At 44.6% G+C, this 19,835-nt stretch overlaps 1 protein-coding gene across 4 annotated transcripts in view; it reads right to left on the bottom strand.

The window, feature by feature from the left end:
- The window catches only part of myo1ha (myosin IHa), a 98,360-nt gene that overhangs the window by 24,000 nt on the left and 54,525 nt on the right, over positions 1 to 19,835 (bottom strand). For all 4 annotated transcript variants that reach the window (XR_010977223.1, XM_068054732.1, XM_068054731.1 and 1 more), the window contains exons 13-21: positions 17,133 to 17,213; positions 15,614 to 15,705; positions 11,993 to 12,087; positions 11,520 to 11,566; positions 7,826 to 7,906; positions 6,618 to 6,723; positions 6,173 to 6,290; positions 4,417 to 4,530; positions 761 to 837 (exon numbers count right to left, since the gene is read on the bottom strand). Coding sequence is in view for 3 of the 4 variants with exons in the window: in XM_068054732.1 (XP_067910833.1) it covers positions 761 to 837; positions 4,417 to 4,530; positions 6,173 to 6,290; positions 6,618 to 6,723; positions 7,826 to 7,906; positions 11,520 to 11,566; positions 11,993 to 12,087; positions 15,614 to 15,705; positions 17,133 to 17,213 (811 nt within the window). In the remaining variant the exon portion in view is untranslated. The remainder of the gene's footprint in view (positions 1 to 760; positions 838 to 4,416; positions 4,531 to 6,172; positions 6,291 to 6,617; positions 6,724 to 7,825; positions 7,907 to 11,519; positions 11,567 to 11,992; positions 12,088 to 15,613; positions 15,706 to 17,132; positions 17,214 to 19,835) is intronic.

A 19,835-nucleotide genomic window follows, 5' to 3' on the forward strand; every position in this document is an offset into this window, starting at 1 on the left:
TACCTATACTAGGGGCAATTTATAATGGCCAATTTACCTATCAACCTGCAAGTCTTTTGGCATGTGGGAGGAAACCGGAGCACCCGGAGGAAACCCACGCAGACACAGGGAGAACTTGCAAACTCCACACAGGCAGTACCCAGGATTGAACCCGGGTCGCTGGAGCTGTGAGGCTGCGGTGCTAACCACTGCGCCACCGTGCCGCCCCAATTGACACATTTTGGGACGAAGAATGATGAGAGTGGGTGCACACTAAATGGTAAAACTTTGAAAGGAGTAGAAGAGCAGAGAGGGATCCAAATACACAAATTTTTAAAAGCGGGAGGACACATTAATACAGCTGTTAAAATGTACATGGGATCATCCGTTTTGTAATAATGCTCTTGCTACTTCTGCCCATTAAAAATGTCTGAAAATCCACTTAGTTGGGTCTCCTGTGGCTTGGAACCAGGTGGGATAGAGGTCAGGCAGTCTTTAGGTCCACAGTTAAAATGGCGTGCATGTCCCAATGACATCATCAAGATGTGGCACTACCATTTAGAAGAGGCCCCCGCTGCTCTAGGACAGATGGCCTTCTTGTGCCGGAAGTCAAGCAAGTAAAAATGGTGGTTCCAGGAGCATGTCGAGAATGAGGCATGAATCCCCACCATCATCTTCTCCCCTCGCCCGCATCATTCCTGCTGGGTTGGCATGGTTAAAATTGTCCCTTATACTTTTAAAGTAAGATCGAATGTCAGAGAGAAAAGGTCTGCCATCTCACCTAAGGCATTCTTGCTGGCTTGATACGCATCTTCGATGGCGAACAACGTCTTTGGAAAACGGATAAATATCTTTGTTCTGAAAAGCAAAAGAATAAATCTGTAGCCTCTTTATCAAAACTCCTCAACTTTCTCATACTGATAGAAGGTTGCTTCCCAAATAATAGGAAGGGCATCAGTTAGAGTTCGATAGCACAAGAAACACACGTAAAACTGAGAGATTGTTTTGTTAGTTTTATTTTATTATTCATTCATGGGATGTGGGCGTCGCTGGCCAGGCCAGCATTCATTGCCCATCCCTAATTGCCCTTGAGAAGGTGGTGGTGAGCTGCTTTCTTGAACCGCTGCAGTCCATGTGGGGTAGGTACATCCACAGTGCTGTTAGGAAGGGAGTTCCAGGATTTCGACCCAGTGAGAGTGAAGGAACGGTGATATAGTTCCAAGTCGGGATGGTGTGTGACTTGGAGGGGAACTTGCAGGTGGTGGTGTTCCCATGCATTTGCTGCCGTTGTCCTTCTAGTTGGTAGAGGTCGCGGGTTTGGAAGGTGCTGTCCAAGGAGCCTTGATGCATTGCTGCAGTGCATCTTGTAGATGGTACACACTGCTGCCACTGTGCATCGGTGGTGGAGGGAGTGAATGTTTGTAGATGGGGTGCCAATCAAGCGGCTGCTTTGTCCTGGATGGTGTCGAGCTTCTTGAGTGTTGTTGGAGCTGCACCCATTCAGGCAAGTGGAGAGTATTCCATCGCACTCCTGACTTGTGCCTTGTAGATTGTGGACAGGCTTTGGGGAGTCAGGAGGTGAGCTACTCGCCTTAGGATTCCTAGCCTCTGACCTGCTGTTGTTGCCATGGTATTTATATGGCTACCCCAGTTCAGTTTCTGGTCAATGGTAGCCCCTAGGATGTTGAAAGTGGGGGATTCAGCGATGGTAATGCCATTGAATGTCAAGGGGAGATGGTTAGATTCTCTCTTGTTGGAGATGGTCATTGCCTGGCACTTGTGTGGTGTGATTGTTACTTGCCACTTATCAGCCCAAGCCTGGATATTGTCCAGGTCTTGCTGCATTTCTACACAGACTGCTTCAGTATCTGAGGAGTCACGAATGGTGCTGAACATTGTGCAATCATCAGCGAACATCCCCACTTCTGACCTTATGAATGAAGGTAGGTCATTGATGAAGCAGCTGAAGATGGTTGGGCCTAGGACACTACCCTGAGGAACTCCTGCAGTGATGTCCTGGAGCTCAGATGATTGACGTCCAACAACCACAACCATCTTCCTTTGCGCTAGGTATGACTCCAGCCAGTGGAGGGTTTTCCCCCTGATTCCCATTGACCTCAGTTTTGCTCTTTTGGTATTTTAATTCAAGATAGATTGGTATATGAGAGACTGAGGTTCTTTTCCCCAGCAAAGAGAAGCCAGAGGGGTGACCTGATAGAGGTCTTTAAGTGTATGAAAGGATTTGATAAGGTAGACATAGAGATGTTTCCACATGGGGGCAAGATGAAAACTAAAGACCATAAATATAAGACAGTCATTAATAAATCCATAGAGAGTTCAGCAGAAACTCTTTTACCCAAAGAGTGGTTAGAATCTGGAACTCGTTACCACGAAGAGGAGTTGAGGTGAACAGCGTAGGTGCATTTAAGGGAAAGCTGGCTAAACACAAGAGAGAAAGGGATAGAAGGTTAGGCTGATAGGGTCAGATGAAGATGGGTGGGAGGAGGCTCGTGTGGAGCATGGACCAGTCGGGCTGAATGACCTGAACCTGTGCAGTATATTCTCTGTAATTCTATGCATACAATTCAAGTTATGAGTTGTGATGGTCATCGTGTTGCTCATGAGGAGCTCTGGAGACCTGCTGCCTGCCTGACAGAAACTCAAATCCACTTGTCAGTTGTTCAATGATCAATGATAGTGGCTAAGCTCCTTGGGAGGAGGTATTTGGGTTGAGGTGGCTTAAAGGTGATACCCTTAGAGAATTCCGTGTGGATTGCTGAGCAGCTTAGCTTGCCGACTCTTGATCAAGTTTTCCACGTGTGACAGACGAACAGCTAACTGGACAATAAAAAATGACGACAGCAACTTTTAAATTAGCGTTTAGATCAAGTTGGCAATTCTCATTTAGCTAAAGCCCTGTGAATTTTTTAAATGCCCACCTGCCTGATAGGTCCACTCTGAGGCCCAGGTTTCCTGAGCTGAGGAATTGGAATGGAGCAGAGGCCTTCAATGTCCTCTTGAACAGGGTAATGAAGTTACTGCCTGCTGCCGATGTTCCAGGTCTTGTTGGACCAGAAGCCAATGTAGGCCAGCGAGCGCTGGGGTGATGGTTTAGTAAAATAGGATATGGACAGCAGAGCTTTGGATGAGCTTAAGAGTGGAAGATGAGAGGCCGGCTAGGAAAACATCGGAATAGTCGAGTCTAAATACATCCATCTGTATTTGGTCCAACATTTCTGATGTCCAACAGGAACGACACAGAAAAATCACACAGTTGGTGAGATGGGTGGAATCCTCGTAAAAGGTTCCAATCTCATTGTTCATCCCTGTCTTTTCTTTCATTCTTTTACAGGATGTGAGCATCACTGGGCAGGCCAGCATTTATTGCCTATCCCTAATTGCCCTTGAGAAGGTGGTGATGAGCTGCCTTCTTGAACTGCTGCAGTCCATGTGAGGTAGGTACACCCACAATGCTGTAAGGAAGGGAGTTCCAGGATTTTGACCTAACGATAGTGAAGGAATGGCGATGTAGTTCCAAGTCAGGATGATGTGTGGCTTGGAAGGGAACTTGAAGGTGGTGGTGTTCCCATGTATCTGCTGTCCTTGCCCTTCCAAGTGGTAGAGTTCATGGGTTTGGAAGATGCTGTTGAAGGAACCTTGGTGAGTTGCTGCAGTGCATCTTGTAGATGGTACACACTGCTGCCACTGTGTGTCGGTGGTGGAGGGAGTGAATGTTGAAGGTGGTGGATGAGGTGACAATCAAGCGGGCTGCTTTGGCCTGGATGGTGTTGAGCTTCTTGAGAGTTGTTGGAGCTGCACCCATCCAGGCAAGTGGAGAGTATTCCATCACACTCCTGACTTGTGCCTTGTAGATGGTGGACAGGCTTTGGGGAGTCAGGAGGTGAATTACTCACTGCAGAATTCCCAGCCTCTGACCTGCTCTGGTAGCCACAGTTGGCTGGTCTAGTTTTGTTTCTGGTCAATGGTGACCTCCAGGATGTTGATAGTGGGGAAATTCAGTGATTGTAATGCCATTGAATGTCAAAGGGAGATGACTGGATTCTCTCTTGTTGGAGATGATCATTGCCTGGCACTTGTGTGACGTGAATGTAACTTGCCACTTATCAGCCCAAGCCTGAATGTTGTCCAGGTCTTTTTGCAAATGGACACAGACTGCTTCGGTACTACCCAAAGGTCCAGTGATATGGAGGAGAATCTATTCTCGTGAATCCAATGTATATTCAGGGATTTATTGTACATTTAAAAACATAAGAAATAGGAGCAGGAGTAAGCGATATGGTCCCTCGAGCCTGCTCTGCATGCAATAAGATCATGGCTGATCTTCAGTCGTATATCATATCCCCCGATACCCTTCGTGTCCAAAAAAGAATTTGATTTTATTTTTTACATTTGTATGGTAACATTTTCTTTACATACCTTCCCATTTTGTATTCCTCTTGTTTGTAGCCAATATATTTCACCAATCGTTCAACCCCTTCTGAAGCAGGTCCATGCCAGTTTGGCCAGGTGTCAGGGCACAATAACTTATACCTACAGGAAAAGAACACTGAAGTGTGAATATACAACTCTTCATTGTCTGTACAGTGTGTTAAGGAGGGGTGTCCAAAATTTTTCTATCTCTCCATTTGCATTCACCCTATCCCTCCTCAGCACTTGGCTGGTGTAATTACAAATTTGAACCCTTGGGGAAACAGAGTAAGAATGAGGAATTATCAGTTGACTTATCACTACCTGAAACTTTCCTTACAGTAACACAATAGTATCTATGAGCCACTTGTGTCCCACTCCCCTTTCACCTGGTGCCTTCAACAGATGTTCTACTCCAGGTAACTATGGGTATGGGTTGATGGGCCACCCAGCTGTGGGATGTTGCCAGATGTAGCATCCAGCACTATTTCATCTCCCTTTTTGATTCTTCTGTAAGAGAAAGCCAAGGGAATACTATTAGGAGATGGGGTTACACCACAGTCCAGTCGGGAATTGAAAGGGGTCTATTAAAACTCTAGCAGCTTGTAGCTGTAAAGGGAGTATTGGTCCTAAAATCCCCCTTATAGCTAATATCTAGCAACAGCCCACAGTGGCATTATTAAAACCAGGAGCCCATCCTGTGGAGATCTGTGGGCACATACCCATATTCCATTCCTCTGTGTTGTATTGGACCAATCCAATCCTGAAGGAAGACACTTCTTGGCATAGCTTCTCCGATGCCTGTGTTAATTGAACACTTTGTGGCTGATTCATCCAGAACAAGGTTCTGGTCTGTGCTGAGTTATTCCCAGTTTGATTTTTGGGCCTATCAGTGTTATCTATTTCAGCCAGGGTAGAAACTGGGGGTTACTCATTTTGGTCTTCTTAGAGCCCTTGGGTTAAAAAAAATGAAGTGACATTAGCAAGGGTTCCCATTCCTGCTGTGATAGGCTGGAAAGTGTGTGTGTATGTGGCTTGGCTATGTGAGCCGCATGGAAGATGGCAGGATCCCCAAGGACACATTGTACAGCGAGCTCGTCACTGGTATCAGACCCACCGGCCGTCCATGTCTCCGCTTTAAAGACGTCTGCAAATGTGACATGAAGTCCTGCGACATTGACCACAAGTCATGGGAGTCAGTTGCCAGTGATCGCCAGAGCTGGTGGACAGCCATAAAGGCGGGGCTAAAGAGTGGCGAGTCGAAGAGACTTAGCAGTTGGCAGGAAAAAAGACAGAATGCAAGCAGAGAGCCAACTGTGTCACAGCCCTGACAACCAATTTTATCTGCAGCGCCTGTGGAAGAGTCTGTCACTCTAGAATTGGCCTTTATAGCCACTCCAGGCGCTGCTCCACAAACCACTGACCACCTCCAGGCGCTTCCCCATTGTCTCTCGAGACAAGGAGGCCAAAGAAGAAGATGTGTACATGAATACTGGGTGAGGACAAGATCAGGACCAGCTGGGCTGGCACCCCAAGGTTGGACATCCTGCTGACACCTATTGTTTAGAGGAAGAATAGTCCATTGGGTGAAGTACTGGAGGGTGGCAATCCCAGCAAGAATAGGCACTGTCACAATAGGGGGGACATCGGAGGGAGAAATTGTCCATGTTTATGCCATCCAAGTGGCCTGCTATTGGAAGAAAAAGCTTCTTAGTCCTTAAAGGGCCAAATTCAACAAGCTTGTCCATATGACATATTTGGTTACCTTTTTAAGAATGCATCAAACTTTCTGCGGTAAGCAAAACCGGCTCGTCTCACACGCAGGTGTTCCATGAGGCCCAAATACTTCACCTGATGTCTGACTAGCATGTCATCAAACCTGCCTGCAAAGGGAGAGAGAAAGATGGAGGAAAGTGACAGCAGGAGAATAAATTCAGTTTATCAGTATTAAACGCCTGTACTTACAAAACAAATGTAATCCTTTATAATTGAATTGCAGTTTGGTTTAGTGATTCACTATCCCTGTATCTTATTAAAATCTCATGCTGTCATGTACTGATGATGGTGAAGGATATTAGCACTGGGAAATGCAATGCTTGACAATTTTTACCAGCCCCTGGTAACATCGAGCATTTCCAGGTCAGGTGCAATACAGTCTCGATGCAACATTCAATAATATTCAACATCTTGGTCCAAAGTTTGAGGCTTACCTGGCTGCTTGGCATCGTTTGGCTTGATACACCTGACGTACGAAGGCACCTTTGACATCAGGATGTCAATCAGACCCATCAAGCTGTACTTGAACTGTGTCGCCACCTATTCCAGGAGAAACAGTTGTAAGGATGAGCAGCACATCAGAGCCCAAGGCTTGATCTGATACAAATGCATTGAGAGTACAATTGTAGCACCTTCTAGAGTTGTAATGATGAGCATTATCTAATTTAATGTAATTATGCTGCAACAAGCCATGGCAGGCCTTAATCTGAATATCAATTCCAGTCATAATGATTGTTGGCAATAGCTCTGTATTATTTTGCAAGAAGTCAAAATTAACTACAATTCTCTGGGTGGGTCACTAGAAGCAGAATGTAATGAGCCACACAGTCCAGGGAAGGCCTGCTTATGCTAAAGTAACTGATCTCAGACCGGGTAGTAGTAGAGGCACAAGAATTAGTCTCGGGCCTCCTGGGTTACAGAGAAGATTCATCCAGGATTTTGTGGCTCATTTGGTAGTGCTCTCACCTCTGAGTCAGAGGGTGTGGCTTCAAGCCCCATGCACACAATCCAGGCTGATGCTGCAACGCAGTCCTGAAAGATGAGATGTTAAACCGAGGCCCTGCCTGATCTCTGGTTGACATAAATATCCCATAACACTATTTGAAGAAGAGTAGGGACATTCTCCTTGGCGTTCTGGCCAATATTTATCCCTCACCCAACATCACTAAAACGGATTATCTGCTCATTATCTCATTGATGTTTGTGGGAGCTTGCTGTGCAGAAACTGGCTGCTGTGCTTCCTCCATTACAACAGTGACTACACTTCAAAAGGAATTCATAAGCTTTAAAGTGCTTTGGAACATCTTGAGGTTGTGAAAGGCGCTATGTGAATGCAAGCCTTTCTCGTTTTCATTCTGATCACTGCTGGGAACACCTTTTGTGCGGTCGTTGATTGGCAGTTCCGTCCCAGCCCTCACACAAGGTCATATTATATGCCCACATTTACTGTCTTGGCTCTCACATGGGGAACTGACATAACATCTTCAGCAGAGGAGGGGCAGAAAATTGGTGTAAAACAAAATGATTAGAAATAATCTGTTAAACCATTGGTGAGCTGGCCTGTGTGAGGTATAAACACAGGAACGTATTTGCAGATAATCATGAATTAAACAGAACGAGCAACAGAAAAGTCAATACTCACTGTCTCAGGTCTTTTCTTGGTATCCAATTCAGATGTACTGAAACAATGTTTAACTATGAGGTTTTTAGAGCCACACATCACCTGCAGAGCGACAGAGATACCAGTTTGTTACTATGTCGATGTTATATATGCGATGAGATCTGTTTGTATCTGAAGTGAAGAATTAAAGTTCATCTGAAGACATAGGCTACAAATAGAAAGGTGGGGGGGGGGGGGGGGGGTGGATGCAGATTTGCACTTATTGGCCCAGATTTTGTGGTAGTAATGATGCTGAAACTGTCAGCGCTCACCTTCATTACTGACAATAACTTCTGGAGTCTGCACATACGCAGTTAAATGCAGAAATCCAGAAGTCGCTGTCAGAGATTATATGCTTCTTCAAACGGTGCACTGTTGAGGTCCCCCGAGGCTGCAATCAGTTAGAAATCACTGAACTGATGAGAACTTTCACTCTTACACTCTTAGTCTTGCTGTAAAAAACCCTTGAAAAAGTTTCACCTTGTTAAATAAGATGTAACTGATTTTTAATGGCACACAAAGTTCATAATTACTGCCTCACTGGGCCTGAAAGAATAATTTTATATATGTTGAATATCCAATTTTTCCATTATGATAACAAATGCCATATATTTTTAAAATATTGATTTTTTAAGTTAGTTTGTGATACTTTAGCTTCTACCTAAATCCCACCTGAATGTTCCAGTCATTCATTTTGCTATCTGTAAAATTTAAAATGAAAAGTGAAGGGATTCAGTGGCTTTTTTACGCTCTGTCTGTGAGGATACTTCAATGTAATTGGCTACTTAGCTGGCTTGATGACATCACTGTTGGGACACCTGGAGTTCCCCTGACTTGGCGCCAGATTCAAACTAACGTCAGGAAAGGGGAAGTCCGCACCACAGAGATCGTTAGTATTTTTGTGGGCAGCTTTCTTCGAGGTCAGGGACTAGCGCCATTGCTTTGCCGCTGACTGCAAAATCCAGCTGAATTAGTAGAAGCAAGATAAAACTCCCTTAAGGGGGTAACAAAGATTCAAAGAGACAGTCATCCATATTCTCTTCCTCACCACCATCCATTCAAGTGCACCTTTCAGCAGATCTGAGGCATGGAAGTAGGTTACCTGAAAGACTGAGGCCTAGAAGGAGGTTGCCAAAGTCTGGAAGTCAATTGCCTTAATAGGCCAAAGCCTGGGAGTAGGTTGCCTCCCTAGGCTGATTGCCCCTGTCTCACCACCCTCCCCCAGTCTACCCCACCCCTGAGAATTGTTGGGGGATGTGGTCCAAGGATTTAAATCTGATTTTAAAAATGTTAAAGATTGAATTTCTACTGTTCACCTAAAATTGCCACATCCAGTCGTGAATCGTGGTGGACAATTAAACAACTATTAGGAGGAGGTGGCTCCACAATTATCCCCATCCTCAATGATGGGGGAGCCCAGAACATCAGTGCGAAAGATAAGGCTGAAGCATTTGCAACAATCTTCAGCCAGAAGTGCCAAGTGGCTAATCCATTTCGGCCTCCTCCTGAGGTCCCCAGCATCACAGATGCCAGTCTTCTGGCAATCCAGTTCACTCTATGTGATATCAAGAAATGGCTGAAGGCACTGGATACTGCAAAGGCTATGAACCCTGACAATATTCTGGCAATATCACTGAAGACTTGTGTTCCAGAACCAGCTGTGGCCCTAGCCAAGCTGTTCCAATACAGCTACAACCAGCACCTACCTGGCAATGTGGAAAATTGCCCTGGTATGTCCTGTACACAAAAAGCAGGACAAATCCAATCCGGCCAATTACCGCCCTATCAATCTACACTCGATCATCAGCAAAGTGATGGAAGGGGTTGTTGACAGTGCTATCAAGCGTCACTTGCTCAGCAATAACCTGCTCACTGACACTCAGTTTGGGTTCCGCCAGGACCAGTCAGGTCCTGACCCCATTACGGCCTTGGTCCAAACATGGACAAAAGGGCTGAACCCCAGAGATGAGGTGAGAGTGACTGCCCTTGACTTCAAGGCAGCATTTGACCGAGTATGGCATCAAGGCGCCCCAGCAAAACTGGAGTCAATGGGAATCATGGGGAAATCTCTCCACTGGTCGGAGTCACAGCTAGCACAAAGGAAGATGGTTGTGGTTGTTGGAGGTCAATCATCGCAGTCCCAGGACATCACTGCAGGAGTTCCTCAGGTTAGTGTCCTAGGCCCAACCATCAATGATCTTCCTTCAATCATAAGGTCAGAAGTGGGGATGTTCACTGATGATTGCACAATGTTCAGCACCATTCGCAACTCCTCAGATACTGAAACAGTCCATGTCCAGATGCAGCAAGACCACATCCAGGCTTGGGCTGATAAGTGACAAGTAACATTTGCGCCAACAAGTGCCAGGCAATGACCATCTCAAACAAGAGAGAATCCACCCACCTCCCCTTGATGTTCAATAGCATTACCATCACTGAAGCCCCCACTATCAACATCCTATGGGTTACCATTGACCAGAAACTGAACTGGACCAGCCACGCAAATGCTGTGGCTACAAGAGCAGGTCAGAGGCTGGAAATCCTGCGATGAGTAACACACCTCCTGACTCCCCAGTGCCTGTCCACCACCTACAAGGTGCAAGTCAGGAGTGTGATGGAACACTCTCCACTTGCCTGGATGGGTGCAGCTCCAACAACACTCAAGAAATTCAACACCATCCAGGACGAAGCAGCCTGCTTGATAGGCACCCCATCCACCATCTTCAACATTCAGTCCCTCCACCACCGATGCACAGTGGCAGCAATGTTTACCATCTACTAGATGCACTGCAGCAACTCACCGAGGTTCCTTCGACAGCGCCTTCCAAGCCTGACCATGCAGCAAATGCATGGGAACACCACCACCTGCAAGTTCCCCTCCAAACCACACACCATCCTGACTTGGAACTATATCGCCGTTCCTTCACTGTCACTGGGTCAAAATCCTGGAACTCCCTTCCTAACAGCACTGTGGGTGTACCTACACCACATGGACTGCAGTGGTTGAAGAAGGCAGCTCACTACCAGCTTCTCAAGGGCAATTAGGGATGGGCAATAAATGCTGGCCTGGCCAGCGAAACCCACAACCCATGAACAAATAAATTAAATTGGTTAAACCATGGATGGAGTTATTCTGGTATCCTTCCTTGTACAATCTTACGGCTTTCAAAACTCAGACTTGGTTTCACCTAATCACAATGTTCTGATTTACCTTGCTTTTCCGCTTATTCTTTAGAACCCTGGTGCTGCTCTGGGCCATGGGTGCTGGGCATTCACTTACTTCTCTCAATGGTCCTTTTTTAGAGAAGCGTGCATTGGTAGGAGGCATTTTATATTTAAACTTATTTCTCTTCCAGCACAATGACCTGCCATGTTAGATCACCAGATTCACCAAAGAGCTGCTCCAGCTAACTATCCCTATCTGCTCATCTGCTGGACCGAGACCGGCACTGAGTGACATCCAGTAGGTTATGCTGACATTCCTGGCTCGGATGGCTCCTGTTAGCCATTATTCCGACGACTGCCACAGTGGGATTGGGAAAAGCTCTTGCCATCCAACTGCTGGGTATCCTGTTGGACCCATAGAATTTTTGTCATGAATGATTTCTCCCTGCATGTTGACACAACCCCGTTAAGGAAGGAACCGCTGGACGTGCTTTTCCTGAGTGGTGCTTACCTCTTTGAGATTCCTGTACAGAAGGTCATTGTTCTTATCAAGAAACCCTAGTTGAAGGGGGAAAAAAAGTCACATATTTTTGGAATATGAATAGGTACAAATTTTACAAACATAAACTATTTCACAAAGAAACCTCCTCTGAGATCAGAAACCTTCACAAAGTCTGTGCTCTCAACAGAGCAAGGGAAGCGATGCCACTATGTTATTAAGTATCGTTACAAATGGGACTCTCCCGTCCAGTGACCACAGGACATGCCAGCTTATGAAAACCAAAACTTTTCAACAACACTCACAATCTTCAGATAGAATAATTTAATTAAATTAATGATGACCATCATTATTAACTCTGAGCCAGTTCTTCTCAGGTAGATTAATGAGCGGTGGTACCACAGTTTGTATACAAGGAAGGTTAGAGATAGTTAGGAATGGCCACCAATTGTGAGGTTGTTCCCAATCCATAGCTCCTGACTCACCTGTAACATTGTAAGTGACTTCTCCTGCATAGTGTAGCAGCCTGAAGTCCCCACGACACATAGTCTTCCTTGTCTTCTGATCTGCCAGCTTGTGTCTGCAAGGCACAATGAGCAAAAAAGACCTCAACTGGATGAAGCTTTTACAAACCCTTCTAGAAGCCACTCTTCTGGTTAGCTTCTTGGATATTGAAATTGTCGTTCAAGGTTAAATAAAACTCATCTTTTAGAACTGAACACCTGCTTTTCCCTATGTCCTGCAAGAATAATGTTGATTTTGCTTCACCACACACCTCTTCATTTTCTCCCTTCTTCTCCTGAAGGTGCTTATTCATACAGTTCCACAGGCACGAGCAGCTCTTTGGTACCTCAATGTGAAGAATAAGAAGGCTCATCGTATGGGAGCCTTTATCACAAGAAGATTTGAGTACAGGAGTGGTGATGTCTTGCTTCAATTGTATAGAACAAAAACAAGAAATGCTGGAATCACTCAGCAGGTCTGGCAGCATCTGTGGAAAGAGAAGCAGAGTTAACGTTTCGGGTCAGTGACCCTTCTTCGGAACTGACAAATATTAGAAAAGTCACAGATTATAAACAAGTGAGGTGGGGGTGGGGCAAGAGATAACAAAGGAGAAGGTGCAGATTGGACCAGGCCACATAGCTGACCAAAAGGTCACGGAGAAAAGGCAAACAATATGTTAATGGTGTGTTGAAAGACAAAGCATTAGTACAGATTAGGTGTGAATACACTGAATATTGAACAGCAGCAAGTGCAAACCTGAAGAAAAATAACCTGAAAAAAACAGTGGGTAAGCAAACTGAACAAACTAAGATGAAATGAAATAAATGCAAAAAAAGATTGTAAAAAATGTAAAAGGAATGTAAAAAAAAAGGGAAGAAAAAATAACTAAAAATGAAAGTAAAATGGGGGGCTGTCATGCTCTGAAATTATTGAACTCAATGTTCAGTCCGGCAGGCTGTAGTGTGCCTAATCAGTAGATGAGATGCTGTTCCTCGAGCTTGCGTTGATGTTCACTGGAACACTGCCCTTTTCCTCCCTTTGTTTTTACATTCCTTTTACATTTTTTACAATCTTTTTTTGCATTTATTTCATTTCATCTTAGTTTCTTCAGGTTTGCACTTGCTGCTGTTCAATATTCAGTGTATTCACACCTAATCTATACTAATGCTTTGTCTTTCAACACACCATTAACATATTGTTTGCCTTTGCTCCGTGACCTTTTGGTCAGCTATGTGGCCTGGTCCAATCTGCACCTTCTCCTTTGTTATCTCTTGCCCCACCCCCACCTCACTTGTTTATAATCTGTGACTTTTCTAATATTTGTCAGTTCCGAAGAAGGGTCACTGACCTGAAACGTTAACTCTGCCTCTCTTTCCACAGATGCTGCCAGACCTGCTGAGTGATTCCAGCATTTCTTGTTTTTGTTTCAGATTTCCAGCATCCGCAGTATTTTGCTTTTATTCAATTGTATAGAATCTTGGTTACCCTGCACCTGGAGTACTGTGTGCAGTTTTGGTCCCCTTACCTTAGGAAGGATATTATTGCCATAGAGGGAGTGCAACAAAAGTTCACCAGACTTGTTCCCAGGATGGCAGAACTGTTCTATGAAGAGAGATTGGGGAAACTGGGCCTATATTCTCTAGAGTTTCGAAGAATGAAAAGTGATCTAATTGAAACCTACAAAATACTTAAAGGGATAGACAGAGTAGATACAGGTACATATAAACGAACATACGCATTAGGAGCAGAAGTAGGCCATTCAGCCCCTCCAGCCTGCTGTGCCATTCAAAAAGATCATGGCTGATCTGTTTGTGTCTTGAATTCCCCCGATAATCTTTGATTCCTTTGCCTCACAAGAATCTATGTACCTGTGCCTTAAAAATGTTCAATGACCCTGCCTCCACCTGGTTGGGGAGTCTAGAACCAGGGACACAATTTCAAAATAAGGGGGAAGCCACTTAGGACTGAAATGAGGAGAAATTTCTTCACTCAGAGGGTTGTGAATCTTTGGAATTCTCTACCCCAGAGGGCTGTGGAAGTTCAGTCATTGGGTATGTTAAAAGTAGAGATTGACAGATTTCTAAATACGAATGACATAAAGGGATATGGGGATAGTGTGGAAAAAAGGCAGTGAAGTGGCTGATCAGCAATGATCATATTGAATGGCAGAGCAGGCTCAATGGGCTGAATGGCCTACTCCTGTTCCTATGTTCCTATGTAACCATGTGTCATTCCAGACAGGAGATTACCTGACTATAACGCTTTGAATCTAAACTCAACCCTATGTTCACCTGATGTCCGCACACCTTCACCTTCCAGCAAGATGCAACTAGCAAGCAGCAGAACCCAGGCCTATTTTCAGGCCTAGGGACACTGAGTCCACTTGTTGTTCAACTTCTGTCCTGGCTGAGGTCAGCTGACTCAGCACAGACCAGGGATTGAATGCAGGCTTTTGTGAGCTGTGTGACTCAGTAGCACACTTGAACATTTTGTTTGGTCAACTGCATCTCTAATAGTCATGAAAACTCATCACTTAGAGTCAAGAGTCTTCAAAGCAAATGATTGAGAATAATTGCAACCAAAATTGTTGGGAAAATAATAAAAACTATTTCTGTCTCTATGGAATGTGATTACATTTTTAATCTGATTGAAATCAGACAGCTGCTTGGGCACTTATAAAAAACAGTTCCAAAGGACAAAAAATGCCAACTTCAGATACACATGTAAGGAAGGAACATTGAACATTCAGCAGTGGGTACGCAATGCAATATTTAGGTCCCTCTGACAGTTGGGTGGTGGAGTTTGCAACTCCCTGGTCTTTAACTGTGGGACCAGGGTTTGAATCTAACTCAGAATGATGGAAGTAAAGCCCATGGCTGTAAAGGTCCAAGTGTCAGGTGTTTGAGGTGAAAACTTAGTTACTAGTAAGTGGATTCCAAATTCCATCACTTCATTGACTTCACTGAGTTTCACTCAGAGACATTAAAGGGATGACTGATGTGGGACATGAAAACCTCACACTGATGCAATAACATCAGACCCCTTTTCTAGATTGAGCCTAAGCTTAGCAGGAGCTAATTGGTTTGGGTTCATGCTGTCCCTGACCTGGGATAGTTTGATGCAAGCATCAAAACTTGAGGAAATGGAAATTGGGTAACTCAAGTCTGGGACCTTGGTTCCAACCCAGTTTGTTCTAATGTGATGAATGTCTCCCCTGTCTACTGGGTATAAACAATTCTAAGTGAAGAGTTTGGCTTACCTTAGTTTAGGTCCTTGTGAGCTTGGGTGCACAGCATCAAACTGCCCTTCACTCTGCAATAATTAGCATGGCTGGTATAGGAATTGGATAATTAAACCCTGCTACTCTTCTGAGGGCAGGACTGAGGCACATCATAGTGTGAAAGCTGGTCTGAGCATACTCAATGTTGACACTGGAGTACTCAAAATAACACATTTTATTCTCTAGGACTACACCTCCATGAAAACAAACTTCACAAGAATAAAAATGGTAAGAAAGTATTCTGTTCCTGGTTATCGAACATGCTCCTTTCCTCCCCTCCCCCAAGTAAATGCCTTTATCTTAAAGCTCCTCAGATACCTACGTTAGGAAGTGAGGGTGGGATCCGACTTTCTCCTCCAGTCTGTCCAGAAAAGTAAGTTCTGTGGCTTCTCCAGGTCTCAGACATTCTTCATCCTCATTGGGAAGGAAACAAAAAGTCACTCAGGTAACAGGACATTACGTGGAAATACCAAGAATACATGTGCCAGATGAAGTAACGCAGACAGTCTGAAGAATGGTAGGGGGAGGAGAAAGAGAGGGGGTGACTGAATGTCAAGTTCCAACAATGTGTAGTGTCATAGAATCTTACAGCACAGAAGGAGGCCATTTGGCCCATTATACCTGCGTCGACTCTTTGAAAGAACTATCCAAATAGTCCCACTCCCCTTCTCTTTCCCCACAGGCCTGCAAATAATTTGTTTTCAAGTATTTATCCAATTCCCTTTAGAAAGTTACTATTGAATCTTCTTCCATCGCCCTTGCAGACAGTACATTCCTGATCATAACAAGTGGCTGTATAAAACAAATTCTCCTCATCTCACCCTCTGGAATGTAGGAACAGGTGTAGGCCATTCAGCCTCTCGAGCCTGCTTCTCCGACTGTGAACTCCATGTTTGGGGGAGATCAGCTGATGACAAGGATTGCATTCCTGTGGTCAAACAGCTTGCTGTCTGAGGTCACACACGAAGAAAAACCTCACGGATGAAGTTCAGGAGGGTTGCTGGGGTTTGGGGGAGATGGTGGCACAGTGGTAATGGCACTGAACTGGTAGTCTAGAGGCACAGGCTAATGCCCTAGGGCTGCCAGTTCAAATCCCACCATGGCAGTTGGTGGAATTTCAATTCAATTAATTAATACATTCAATTAATTAATGAAAATCTGGAACTGAAAGCTAGTCTCAGTGATGTTGCCATGAAACTATCACTGATTGTTTTAAAAATCTATCTGGTTCACTAACGTCCTTTCCCCTTACCACTCGCCTACATGTGACTCCTGTGGTTAACTTTTAACTGCCCTCTGAAATGGCCGAGCAAGCCACTCAGTCGTATTCAAGAAGACAGCTCACCATCGCCTTCTCAAGGGCAATAAATGCCAGTCTTGCCAGTAACACCCACAGCCAAGAAATGAATGGGGAATATCTATAATGACATGTGGTAACTTATTAATAATAAAATGATACAGAGAAGAATGGTGGGGGGGGAGGAGAAAGAGGAGGGGTTACTGAATAGCAAGTTACGTCATGACAACAGCGCGTAATATCATGGAATTTACAGCACAGAAGGAGGCCATTCAGTCCATTATACTGGTGCTGACTCTTTGAAAGAACTATCCAAAAAGTCCCACTCCCCTTCTCTTTCCGTCACCCCTTCAGACAGTGCATTCCGTAACAACTGGCTGGAAAAAACAAATTCTCCTCATCTCCCCTCTGGAATGCAGGAATAGGTGTAGGCCATTCAGCCCCTCAAGCCTGCTTCCCCTACTGTGAATGCCATGTATGGGCAGATCAGCTGATGACAAGGATTGCAGAGAAAGATTACAGAGAAAGCCTTGATTTGTTTTACCAAGATGGAGATAATTCCTTTGTATTTTTGCTCCACAAGGTCACAGATGATCTTGTTGTTGAAGTACTGGATTGGTTCCCACTGCAGACACAAAAATGAACAAAGTCAGACTGACATAGAATTGATGAGCACTGAACAAGGCCATTCAGCCCATCGTACCTGTGCTGGCTCTTTTGTAGGGCAATCCAAATAATCCCACTCCCCTGTTCTTTCCCCATAGACTTGTAATTTTTTTCCCCTTCAAGTATTTATCCAATTCCCTTTTGGAAGTTACCAATTAATCTGCTTCCATCTCTCTTTCATGTGTTGAGTTGACTGCAGATGTTTCTGGTGTATGTTGTGTCAGTGTAGCAGTGAAGAACATCAATAAGCCATTGTGACATGCCATTGGAATAGTATGACTCAGGTTCATCCCTCGCATTCCTGTTATGGAGTTCCCCTTTCCAGGGCTGGCACTAAGCAGAGTACATCTCAGGGAGGAACATGCTATCTGATAGTGAATCATCTGGGTCCATCTGTATCACTCTTAAATTAAGGTAAAAATAGAACTGGGAATCATAGAAAGGTTACACCACAGAAAGATGCCATTCAGCCCACCGTGTCTGTGGCGGCTGAAAAACTAGCCACCCATTCTAATCCCACCTTCCAGCACCTGGTCCATAACCTTGCAGGTTACAGCACTTCAGTTTCAGGTCCAGGTACCTTTTAAATGAGTTGAGGATTTCTGCCTCCACCACCGATCCGGGCAGTGAATTCCAGACATCCACCACCCTCTGGGTGAAGAAGTTTTTCCTCATGTCCCCTCTAACCCTTCTACCAATCACCTTAAATCTGTGCCCCCTGGTAATTGACCACTCCACTAGAGGAAATATGTCCTTCCTGTCTACTCTATCCAGGCCCCTTATAATTTTGTACACCTCAATTAAGTCACCCTTCAGCCTCCTCTGTTCTAAGGAAAACAACCCTAGCCTCTCCAATCTTTCTCATAGCTACAATTTTCAAGCCCTGGCAATGTTCTTGTAAATCTCCTCTGTACTCTCTCCAGAGCAATTATGTCCTTCCTGTAATGTGGTGATCAGAACTGTACGTAATACTCCAGTTGTGGCCTAACCAATGTTTCATACAGTTCCAGCGTTTCATCACTGCTTTTGTATTCTATACCTTGGTCGATAAAGGAAAGCATTCCATATGCCTTCTTCAACACTTTATCTAACTGTCCTGCCACCTTCAGGAACCTATGGACAAGCACTCCAAGGTCTTTCTCTACCCCTCTCAATATCCTCCCGTTTATTGTGTATTCCTTGCTTTGTTTGCCCTCCCCAAATGCATTACCTCACACTTCTCTGGATTGAATTCCATTTGTCACTTCTCCGCCCACTCAACCAAACCATTGATATTATTCAGGAGTCTACAGCCAGCCTCTTCACTATCAACTACACGGCCAATTTTTGTGTCATCAGCAAATTTCCCAATCATGCCTCCCACATTTAAGTCCAAATCATTAGTATACCACAAACAGCAAGGGACCCAACACTGAGCCCTGTGAAACGCCACTGGAAACTTTTCCATTTACAAAAACATCCATCAACCATTACCCTTTGTTTCCTGTCACTGAGCCAATTTTGGATCCAACCTGCCACCTTCCCCGGTATCCCATGGACTTTTACGTTTCTGACCAGTTTGCCATATGGGACCTTGTCAAATGCTTTACTAAATCCATGTAGACAACATCCACTGCACTACCCTCATCGATCCTCCTTGTTACTGCCTCAAAAAAATTCCTCTTCATATCCAGTAAGTGAAAATGTTTTTATGAACACAGAGGGAGATTTCCTCTGTGCATTACATGTAACAGCAATGCAAACTCATTGATAAAGAATGTGTTTATGATTTCCTTCCACATTGGAAATTAACTCCCATTGTCCACAGCACCAGGTCTCAATGTGCAATATTGGCCGCCTTCAACAGAATGAATAATGAGTCAAGCTCAATTTTCCAGCTTCCCTTCATTTACCTGAGAGTCTTCTGGTAACTTGAGCAATCAGCCACTGCCCAAGTGTGTCCCTAAATAGTGAAGGTCAGCAGTGCATTTAGCTCTGAAAGGGTCTTCAGACCTAACCCTGATCTTGTCCTCACTCGATATCCTCACATCCACCTTGCCCCTCAGGGGTCACTGGATAGAAACAAGATGCAGAAAGGCCAGGGGCCTATTGTGGTAGCCACACTGCTGTTTTGCCCAAGGTCAGCCGACCAAGAATCAAACCTGGGACCTTCCTGGTCCATATGGCCCAATATATGATGCAGTCATGTGTGGGGGTGATGGGAGCGAGTGCCTCTCTACCTCTCCCTCCTCCTTTAAGATGCTCCTCCAATCCTACCTCTTTGACCAGGCTCTGTCCTAAAACCTCCTTATGTGGCTCTGTGTCAAGTTTTGTTTAATATTTGCCCTGCGATGTTCTACCATGTTAAAGGTGCTATATAAGCACAAGTTGTTGTTGTTTGGCACTTACTTTTGTTTAATTTGTTGAACCCAAGAAGTAGTTTTAATAAAGAAGGTAGAGCGTTGCTATTATTATAAAATTATACAGGGTGGATTTTCCCCAGGATCGGTGAGAATTTGGTTAGCAGACTTTAACAACAATGGAAATTCATCACGAGGGCTGAAGCCACCTTGATCCAAACTGACTTTCTTCAAAGTGAATG

This window comes from Heterodontus francisci, chromosome 23, assembly GCF_036365525.1.
Source record: "Heterodontus francisci isolate sHetFra1 chromosome 23, sHetFra1.hap1, whole genome shotgun sequence".
Lineage (NCBI taxonomy): Eukaryota > Metazoa > Chordata > Chondrichthyes > Heterodontiformes > Heterodontidae > Heterodontus > Heterodontus francisci.